This window comes from Hyla sarda, chromosome 6 (genome assembly GCF_029499605.1).
Source record: "Hyla sarda isolate aHylSar1 chromosome 6, aHylSar1.hap1, whole genome shotgun sequence".
Taxonomy (NCBI): Eukaryota; Metazoa; Chordata; class Amphibia; order Anura; family Hylidae; genus Hyla; species Hyla sarda.
The window spans coordinates 72046099-72057908 of NC_079194.1; the positions used below are offsets into that span (position 1 = coordinate 72046099).

The window sequence follows — 11810 nt, forward strand, 5'->3', positions numbered from 1 at the left end:
ACAGTATAATACCAGGGGCACAGTATGTGGCAGTTATATATTCAGGGGCACAGTATGTGGCAGTATTATACCAGGGGCACAGTATGTGGCAGTTATATATTCAGGGGCACAGTATGTGGCAGTATTATACCAGGTGCACAGTGTGTGGCAGTTATATATTCAGGGGCACAGTATGTGGCAGTATTATACCAGGTGCACAGTGTGTGGCAGTTGGAGAACAATTATGACTTACTAGCTGAGTACCCGGCGTTACCTGGATTTTCCTTCCTAATCCTTGTTGGGGAGGAAAATAAACAAAGGAGGAAGCTTTTTACTTCATATCCCGTCCTCATATATTGTTGTCTTATCCCAACCACATATCCCGTCCTCATATCCTGACCTCCTATCCGACCTCCTATCCTGTCCTCCTATCCTGTCCTCCTATCCCGTCCTCCTATCTCGTCCTCCTCTCCTGACCCCCTATCCCGACCTCCTATCCTGTCCTCATATCCCGTCCTCATATCTCAACCTCCTATCCCGACCTCCTATCCCGTCCACCTTTCCCGTCCTCCTATCTCGACCTCCTATCCCGACCTCCTATCCCGACCTCCTATCCCGACCTCCTATCCCGTCCTCCTATCTCAACCTCCTATATCGACCTCCTATCCTGATCTCCTATCCTGACCTCCTATCTAGACCTCTTATCCCGACCTCCTATCCCGACCTCCTATCCCATCCCATCCACCTTTGCCGTCCTCCTATCCCGACCTCCTAGTTCGACCTCCTATCCAGACCTCCTATGCCTTCCTCCTATCTCGACCTCCTATCTCGACCTCCTATCCCAACCTCCTATCCCAACCTCCTATCCTGACCTCCTATCCCGACCTCCTATCCCTACCTCCTAGTTTGACCTCCTATCCCGATCTCCTATCCTGACCTCCTAGGCTGTCCTCCTCCTATCTTGACCTCCTATCTCGACCTCCTGTCCCGACCTCCTATCCCGACCTACTATTCCGACCTCCTATCCCGACCTCCTATCCAGTCCTCCTATCTCGATCTATCCCGACCTCCTATCCCGACCTCTTATCCCAACCTCCTATCCGAACCTCCTATCCCGACCTCGTATCCCGACCTCTTATCCCCACCCGTAATATGTGTACCAGGCATTAAAATATCTCCAGTCGTACGGAAGTTATGTGGGAACATACTTTCCCATTGATTTGCATGGGACTTTAAACAAAAACGCCGACCCTCACAAATGGGGGTAGTTAAGGGTGAAATTAACCATCCTATATTTTAAGTGGACATATAAGTAACATGCGACCAAGTATTATCGAAATATCTCCAGCCGTTTGGAAGTTATGCAGGAACATATATTTCCCATAGACTTGTATGGGACTTTAAACAAAAACCCCGACCCTGGCAAATGGGGGTGGGTAAGGGTTAAATTACCTATCCTATGTTTGTTGTTGACATACAAGTAACATGTGTGCCAAGTTTCATGTTAATATCTTTGGCCGTTTGGACGTGATGCTGGAACATACACACATACACATTGAGTTTTCATATATAGATACTAGCTGAGTACCCGGCGTTGCCCGGTTTTTCCTTCCTAATCCTTGTTGTGGAGGAAAATCAACAGAAGAAGCTTTTGACTTCATATCCAGTCCTCATATATTGTTGTCATATCCCAACCCCATATCCCGTCCTCATATTCTGACCTCATATCCCGACCTCCTATCCCGTCCTCCTATCTTGACCTCCTATCTTGACCTCCTATCCCGTCCTCTTATCCCAACCTCCTATCCGAACCTCCTATCCCGACCTCGTATCCCGAACTCTTATCCCCACCCGTAATATGTGTACCAGGCATTAAAATATCTCCAGTCGTACGGAAGTTATGTGGGAACATACTTTCCCATTGATTTGCATGGGACTTTAAACAAAAACGCCGACCCTCACAAATGGGGGTAGTTAAGGGTGAAATTAACCATCCTATATTTTAAGTGGACATATAAGTAACATGCGACCAAGTATTATCGAAATATCTCCAGCCGTTTGGAAGTTATGCAGTAACATATAATTCCCATTGATTTGTATGGGACTTTAAACAAAAACCCCGCCCCTGGCAAATGGGGGTGAGAAAGGGTTAAATCACCTATCCTATGTTTGTTGGTGACATATAAGTAACATGTGTGCCAAGTTTCATGTTAATATCTTTGGCCGTTTGGACGTGATGCTGGAACATACACACATACACACACATTGAGTTTTATATATATAGATATACTAGCTGAGTGCCCGGCGTTGCCCGGTTTTCCCTTCCTAATCCTTGTTGTGGAGGAAAATCAACAGAGGAAGCTTTTGACTTCATATGCCGTCCTCCTATATTGTTGTCATATCCCAACCCCATAACTCGTCCTCATTTCCCGACCTAATATCCCGACCTCCTATCCCCACCTCCTATCCCAACCTCCTATCCCCACCTCCTATCCCGTTCTCCTATCCTGACCACCTCCTATCTTGACCTCCTATCCCAACTTCCTATCCCGTCCTCATATCCCATCCTCCTATCTTGACCTTCTATCTCGACCTCCTATCCTGACCACCTATCCCGCCCTCCTATCCCGACCTTCTATCCCGACCTCCTATGCTGCCCTCTTATCCCGTCCTCCTATCCCTCCTATCGCGACCTCCTATCGTGACCTCCTATGTCGCCCTCCTATCACGACCTTCTATCCCGACCTCCTATCCCGCCCTCCTATCCCATCCTCCTATCCCGTCCTCCTATCCCGTCCTCCTTTCCCATCCTCCTATCTCGACCTCCTATCCCGTCCTCATATCGCATCCTCCTATCCCGTCCTCCTATCCTGTCCTCCTATCCCGTCCTCCTATACCAACCTCCTATCGCGACCTACTATCCCGACCTCCCAACCCCGACCTTCTATCCCAACCTCCTATCCCGTCCTCCTATCCTGTCCTCATATCTCGACCTCCTATCTCGACCTTCTATCTCGACCTCCCATCCTGACCTCCTATCCCGACCTCCTACTCCATCCTCATATCCCATCCTCCTATCTCGACCTCCTATCCCGACCTCCTATCCCTTTCTCATATCCCGACCCGTAATATGTGTACCAGGTATTGAAATATCTCCATCCGTACGGAAGTTATGTGGGAACATACTTTCCCATTGATTTGCATGGGACTTTAAACAAAAACGCCGACCCTCACAAATGGGGGTAGTTAAGGGTGAAATTAACCATCCTATTTTTTAAGTGGACATATAAGTAACATGCGACCAAGTATTATCGAAATATCTCCAGCCGTTTGGAAGTTATGCAGTAACATATAATTCCCATTGATTTGTATGGGACTTTAAATAAAAACCCCGCCCCTGGCAAATGGGGGTGAGAAAGGGTTAAATCACCTATCCTATGTTTGTTGGTGACATATAAGTAACATGTGTGCCAAGTTTCATGTTAATATCTTTGGCCGTTTGGACGTGATGCTGGAACATACACACATACACACACATTGAGTTTTATATATATAGATATACTAGCTGAGTGCCCGGCGTTGCCCGGTTTTCCCTTCCTAATCCTTGTTGTGGAGGAAAATCAACAGAGGAAGCTTTTGACTTCATATCCCGTCCTCCTATATTGTTGTCATATCCCAACCCCATAACTCGTCCTCATTTCCCAACCTAATATCCCGACCTCCTATCCCGACCTCCTATCCCAACCTCCTATCCCAACCTCCTATCCCCACCTCCTATCCCATCCTCCTATCCTTACCACCTCCTATCTTGACCTCCTATCCCAACTTCCTATCCCGTCCTCATATCCCATCCTCCTATCTTGACCTTCTATCTCGACCTCCTATCCCGACCACCTATCCCGCCCTCCTATCCCGACCTTCTATCCCGACCTCCTATCCCGCCCTCTTATCCCGTCCTCCTATCCCGACCTCCTATCGTGACCTCCTATGTCGCCCTCCTATCCCGACCTTCTATCCCGACCTCCTATCCCGCCCTCCTATCCCATCCTCCTATCCCGTCCTCCTATCCCATCCTCCTTTCCCATCCTCCTATCTCGACCTCCTATCTCGACCTCCTATCCCGTCCTCATATCGCATCCTCCTATCCCGTCCTCCTATCCCATCCTCCTATCCCGTCCTCCTATACCAACCTCCTATCGCGACCTCCTATCCCGACCTCCCAACCCCGACCTCCTATCCCAACCTCCTATCCCGTCCTCCTATCCTGTCCTCATATCTCGACCTCCTATCTCGACCTTCTATCTTGACCTCCCATCCTGACCTCCTATCCCGACCTCCTACTCCATCCTCATATCCCGTCCTCCTATCTCGACCTCCTATCCCGACCTCCTATCCCTTTCTCATATCCCGACCCGTAATATGTGTACCAGGTATTGAAATATCTCCATCCGTACGGAAGTTATGTGGGAACATACATTTCCCATTGATTTGCATGTGACTTTAAACGAAAACCCCGACCCTCATAAATGAGGATAGTTAAGGGTTAAATTAACTATCCTTTATTTTAAGTGGACATATAAGTAACATGTGACCAAGTATTATCGAAATATCTCTAGCCGTTTGGAAGTTATGCAGTAACATATATTTCCCATAGACTTGTATGGGACTTTAAACAAAAACCCCGCCCCTGGCAAATGGGGGTGAGTAGGGTTAAATTACCTATCCTATGTTTGTTGTTGACATATAAGTAACATGTGTGCCAAATTTCATGTAAATATCTTAACACATTTGGACATGATGCTGGAACATACACACATACACACATTGAGTTTTATATATATATACAGTGGACCCTCAACATACGATGGTAATTCGTTCCAAACGACTCATCGTTTGTCGAATCCATCGTATGTTGAGGGATTCGTGCAATATAAAAAGTGCATTTAATACTCACCTGTCCCCGCTGCTCCGGACCGTGTCCTCACCGCTCCCGATGCTGTCCCAGGGGCTCCCGATGCTGTCCCGCTGCTCCAGCGTCTTCTTCGGGATCCTCCGGCTTCTTTCGCATCTTCTCTGGTGTCCGGGCCTCACTATCTGGTGACGTTACTACGTTGGTGTGCCGGGACGGCGTGCGCAGCGACGTAATAACGACGCCGGAAAGCGAGGCCTGGACCCCGGAGAAGATGCAGAAGACGCCGGAGGATCGCGAAGTGGACCCGGAGCAGCGGGTATAGGTAAGTGAACCTGTCCGGGATGCTTAAACTGCTATTCGACAGCAGCTTAAGCAGTCTGCGCTGTCAGATAGCAGTTAATGCGATGGCCCCGACATATAGAAGCATCGTATGTCGATGCTGACATCTACATGCGATGGCCTCTGAGAGGCCATAGTATGTCGATTTGATCATATGTCGGGGCCTTCGCATGTCGGGTGGTTACTGTACTAGCTGAGTACCTGGCGTTGCCCAGTTTTTCCTTCCTAATCCTTGTTGGGGAGGAAAATAAACAAAGGAGGAAGCTTTTGACTTCATATCCTGTCCTCATATATTGTTGCCATATCCCGACCTCCTATCCCGACCTCCTATCCCGTCCTTCTATCCCGTCCTCCTATCCCGACCTCCTATCCCGACCTCCTATCATGACCTCCTATCACGACCTCCTCTCCCGACCTCCTCTCCCGACCTCCTATCCTGACCTCCTATCCCGACCTCCTATCCCATCCTCCTATCCCAACCTCCTATCCCTTTCTCCTATGCTGTCCTCATATCCCGTCCTCCTATATCAACCTCCTATCCCGACCTCCTACCCCTTCCTCAAATCTCGACCTCCTATGTCAACCTCCTATCTTGGCCTCCTATCCTGTCCTCCTATCTCTACCTCCTATCTCAACCTCCTATCTCGACCTCCTATCCCAACCTCCTATCCCAACCTCCTATCCCGTCCTCATATCTCGACCTCCTATCCCGACCTCCTATCCCGACCTCCTATCCCATCCTCCTATTCCGTCCTCATATCCTGTTCTCCTATCTCGACCTCCTATCTCAAACTCCCATCCCGACCTCCTATCTCGACCCGTAATATGTGTACCAGGTATTGAAATATGTCCAGCTGTACGGAAGTTATGTGGGAACATACATTTCCCATTGATTTGCATGGGACTTTAAACAAAAACCCTGACCCTCACAAATGGGGGTAGTTAAGGATTAAATTAACTATCCTATATTTTAAGTGGACATATAAGTAACATGTGACCAAGTATTATCGAAATATCTCCAGCCGTTTGGAAGTTATGCAGTAACATATATTTCCCATAGACTTGTATGGGACTTTAAACAAAAACCCCGCCCCTGGCAAATGGGGCTGAGTAAGGGTTAAATCAACTTTCCTATGTTTGTTGTTGACATATAAGTAACATGTGTGCCAAGTTTCATGTTAATATCTTTAGCCGTTTGGAAGTGATGCTGGAACATACACACATACATACATACAGTGCATACACACACACATACAGACATTGAGATATATATATATATATATATATATATATATATATATATATATATATATATATATTAAGCTCTAATTATGTTCACCAACAGGCAGCGCCTATTTCTGGCATGGCACTGCAGCCGCTAGGTGTGAACCAAAGCTTAGCGGTTAGCTCGAACCTTCACCGGATGGCAGACCTGGAAAAGCGGACCCCTACTAAAAGTAGTTAAGAGGGTGCTCTAGGCGGCTGCCTGTTTTGCCTATAAGTGGTCTTCCACCATTCAGCTAGTTATACCCTATTCTAAGCATCTTAGGATAACCAAAGGATAAGCCAATTGATATCCATTGTTTTACTTCCACCTGGTTAGAGCCCCCTATCAGGTATTTACATTTACACAATTCTTATGTATCATGATAGAAAATATGGATAGTTAATGTCTCCAAATCTCCCCAAAAAATGGAAGGACAGTTTTTTCAAAGGAAAGACAATTGAGAGGAACAAAAATACAGCAATGTTAATAATAATGTATATAATATAATATTGTATAATATACATTGAGGATGTAGGGGGACAGTCTGGGTAGCGCTATTAATATGTCCAGGTCTCAGATATTTACCAAGGTTTTTAATAAGAAAGGATATGCTAAAATGTATAGTTCTACAACACCTGCATAGCAACATGTTATTAAAGACATACTTTCCCATTGATTTGCATGGGACTTTAAACAAAAACGCCGACCCTCACAAATGGGGGTAGTTAAGGGTGAAATTAACCATCCTATATTTTAAGTGGACATATAAGTAACATGCGACCAAGTATTATCGAAATATCTCCAGCCGTTTGGAAGTTATGCAGTAACATATAATTCCCATTGATTTGTATGGGACTTTAAACAAAAACCCCGCCCCTGGCAAATGGGGGTGAGAAAGGGTTAAATCACCTATCCTATGTTTGTTGGTGACATATAAGTAACATGTGTGCCAAGTTTCATGTTAATATCTTTGGCCATTTGGACGTGATGCTGGAACATACACACATACACACACATTGAGTTTTATATATATAGATATACTAGCTGAGTGCCCGGCGTTGCCCGGTTTTCCCTTCCTAATCCTTGTTGTGGAGGAAAATCAACAGAGGAAGCTTTTGACTTCATATCCCGTCCTACTATATTGTTGTCATATCCCAACCCCATAACTCGTCCTCATTTCCCGACCTAATATCCCGACCTCCTATCCCGACCTCCTATCCCAACCTCCTATCCCCACCTCCTATCCCGTCCTCCTATCCTGACCACCTCCTATCTTGACCTCCTATCCCAACTTCCTATCCCGTCCTCATATCCCATCCTCCTATCTTGACCTTCTATCTCGACCTCCTATCCTGACCACCTATCCCGCCCTCCTATCCCGACCTTCTATCCCGACCTCCTATGCCGCCCTCTTATCCCGTCCTCCTATCCCTCCTATCGCGACCTCCTATCGTGACCTCCTATGCCGCCCTCCTATCCCGACCTTCTATCCCGACCTCCTATCCCGCCCTCCTATCCCATCCTCCTATCCCGTCCTCCTATCCCGTCCTTCTTTCCCATCCTCCTATCTCGACCTCCTATCTCGACCTCCTATCCCGTCCTCATATCGCATCCTCCTATCCCGTCCTCCTATCCCGTCCTCCTATACCAACCTCCTATCGCGACCTCCTATCCCGACCTCCCAACCCCGACCTCCTATCCCAACCTCCTATCCCGTCCTCCTATCCTGTCCTCATATCTCGACCTCCTATCTCGACCTTCTATCTTGACCTCCCATCCTGACCTCCTATCCCGACCTCCTACTCCATCCTCATATCCCGTCCTCCTATCTCGACCTCCTATCCCGACCTCCTATCCCTTTCTCATATCCCGACCCGTAATATGTGTACCGGGTATTGAAATATCTCCATCCGTACGGAAGTTATGTGGGAACATACATTTCCCATTGATTTGCATGTGACTTTAAACGAAAACCCCGACCCTCATAAATGAGGATAGTTAAGGGTTAAATTAACTATCCTTTATTTTAAGTGGACATATAAGTAACATGTGACCAAGTATTATCGAAATATCTCTAGCCGTTTGGAAGTTATGCAGTAACATATATTTCCCATAGACTTGTATGGGACTTTAAACAAAAACCCCGCCCCTGGCAAATGGGGGTGAATAGGGTTAAATTACCTATCCTATGTTTGTTGTTGACATATAAGTAACATGTGTGCCAAATTTCATGTAAATATCTTAACACATTTGGACATGATGCTGGAACATACACACATAGAGTTTCATATATATACAGTGGACCCTCAACATACGATGGTAATTCGTTCCAAACGACTCATCGTTTGTCGAATCCATCGTATGTTGAGGGATTCGTGCAATATAAAAAGTGCATTTAATACTCACCTGTCCCCGCCGCTCCGGACCGTGTCCTCACCGCTCCCGATGCTGTCCCAGGGGCTCCCGATGCTGTCCCGCTGCTCCAGCGTCTTCTTCGGGATCCTCCGGCTTCTTCCGCATCTTCTCTGGTGTCCGGGCCTCACTATCTGGTGACGTTACTACGTTGGTGTGCCGGGACGGCGTGCGCAGCGACGTAATGACGACGCCGGAAAGCGAGGCCTGGACCCCGGAGAAGATGCAGAAGACGCCAGAGGATCGCGAAGTGGACCCGGAGCAGCGGGTATAGGTAAGTGAACCTGTCCGGGATGCTTAAACTGCTATTCGACAGCAGCTTAAGCAGTCTGCGCTGTCAGATAGCAGTTAATGCGATGGCCCCGACATATAGAAGCATCGTATGTCGATGCTGACATCTACATGCGATGGCCTCTGAGAGGCCATCGTATGTTGATTTGATCATATGTCAGGGCTTTCGCATGTCGGGTGGTTACTGTACTAGCTGAGTACCTGGCGTTGCCCGTTTTTTCCTTCCTAATCCTTGTTGGGGAGGAAAATAAACAAAGGAGGAAGCTTTTGACTTCATATCCTGTCCTCATATATTGTTGCCATATCCCGACCTCCTATCCCGTCCTTCTATCCCGTCCTTCTATCCCGTCCTCCTATCCCGACCTCCTATCCCGACCTCCTATCATGACCTCCTATCACGACCTCCTCTCCCGACCTCCTCTCCCGACCTCCTATCCTGACCTCCTATCCCGACCTCCTATCCCATCCTCCTATCCCGACCTCCTATCCCTTTCTCCTATGCCGTCCTCATATCCCGTCCTCCTATATCAACCTCCTATCCCGACCTCCTACCCCTTCCTCAAATCTCGACCTCCTATGTCAACCTCCTATCTTGGCCTCCTATCCTGTCCTCCTATCTCTACCTCCTATGTCAACCTCCTATCTCGACCTCCTATCCCAACCTCCTATCCCAACCTCCTATCCCGTCCTCATATCTTGACCTCCTATCCCGACCTCCTATCCCGACCTCCTATCCCATCCTCCTATTCCGTCCTCATATCCTGTTCTCCTATCTCGACCTCCTATCTCAAACTCCCATCCCGACCTCCTATCTCGACCCGTAATATGTGTACCAGGTATTGAAATATGTCCAGCTGTACGGAAGTTATGTGGGAACATACATTTCCCATTGATTTGCATGGGACTTTAAACAAAAACCCTGACCCTCACAAATGGGGGTAGTTAAGGATTAAATTAACTATCCTATATTTTAAGTGGACATATAAGTAACATGTGACCAAGTATTATCGAAATATCTCCAGCCGTTTGGAAGTTATGCAGTAACATATATTTCCCATAGACTTGTTTGGGACTTTAAACAAAAACCCCGCCCCTGGCAAATGGGGCTGAGTAAGGGTTAAATCAACTTTCCTATGTTTGTTGTTGACATATAAGTAACATGTGTGCCAAGTTTCATGTTAATATCTTTAGCCGTTTGGAAGTGATGCTGGAACATACACACATACATACATACAGTGCATACACACACACATACAGACATTGAGATATATATATATATATATATATATATATATATATATATATATATATATTAAGCTCTAATTATGTTCACCAACAGGCAGCGCCTATTTCTGGCATGGCACTGCAGCCGCTAGGTGTGAACCAAAGCTTAGCGGTTAGCTCGAACCTTCACCGGATGGCAGACCTGGAAAAGCGGACCCCTACTAAAAGTAGTTAAGAGGGCGCTCTAGGCGGCTGCCTGTTTTGCCTATAAGTGGTCTTCCACCATTCAGCTAGTTATACCCTATTCTAAGCATCTTAGGATAACCAAAGGATAAGCCAATTGATATCCATTGTTTTACTTCCACCTGGTTAGAGCCCCCTATCAGGTATTTACATTTACACAATTCTTATGTATCATGATAGAAAATATGGATAGTTAATGTCTCCAAATGTCCCCAAAAAATGGAAGGACAGTTTTTTCAAAGGAAAGACAATTGAGAGGAACAAAAATACAGCAATGTTAATAATAATGTATATAATATAATATTGTATAATATACATTGAGGATGTAGGGGGACAGTCTGGGTAGCGCTATTAATATGTCCAGGTCTCAGATATTTACCTAGGTTTTTAATAAGAAAGGATATGCTAAAATGTATAGTTCTACAACACCTGCATAGCAACATGTTATTAAAGACCTGCTTAATATCAACCAAAATTACATCTAAATTTCTCCATACTGCAGAGCTGATTTTGTCATTTGCCCAACATGTCAATATATCAGATACCAGAGAGTTCAATAACAGAATCAGCTCTGCTACATTCTAGTACAGTATGTTACCTGTCCATGTACGTATCTCTTCTGCTGCTTACCTGACTTAGCTCTTTTGGGGGCTTTTCCTCGATGGCCCTTGTGGACTCAGGAAGGGGAAGATCTAGTGACATTTTGCTTGTTTCTCCAGGTCACCTGGACGTACAGCTGACAGTCGTGCTGCTGGGACATTCTGTACCAGGTACACAAACCTCACACCAACTCATACACAAGACTGCTGTTGACACGTCCCCAAGCTCCCCACAGATTAGTCCTTTTCTGCCCCTCTGGCTGTTTTGGAAAAGAACAGGAGTCCTGTGGGACACTAACACTTAGCATGCAAAGCAGGCTGCAAACATGGTGTAAAACAGACACAGCGATCACCATGATCAATGTGAGACATGAACAAGAGGACAGGAGGACAGGGAGCAGAGATCATTGTTAAATACACAGATGTGGAATCTGGTGATTAGTGTGGACCGGCGCATGTGAACACACTCCAATCCAAGGGTGTTGTAACATATATAGATGGGCTCAATTCAAACATTTTCTTAGTGCCCCTGCCTTAAAGGTTT

General features: G+C 46.4%; 1 protein-coding gene across 2 annotated transcripts in view; it reads right to left on the minus strand.

The window, feature by feature from the left end:
* TMPRSS6 (transmembrane serine protease 6) overlaps positions 1-11408 on the minus strand; it is a 133913-nt gene extending 122505 nt beyond the window's left edge. For both annotated transcript variants that reach the window (XM_056524118.1, XM_056524117.1), the window contains exon 1: positions 11298-11408. In XM_056524118.1, the coding sequence (XP_056380093.1) occupies positions 11298-11369 (72 nt within the window). In that variant the 5' untranslated portion in view covers positions 11370-11408. The remainder of the gene's footprint in view (positions 1-11297) is intronic.
* Between the last annotated feature and the right edge of the window lie 402 nt (positions 11409-11810).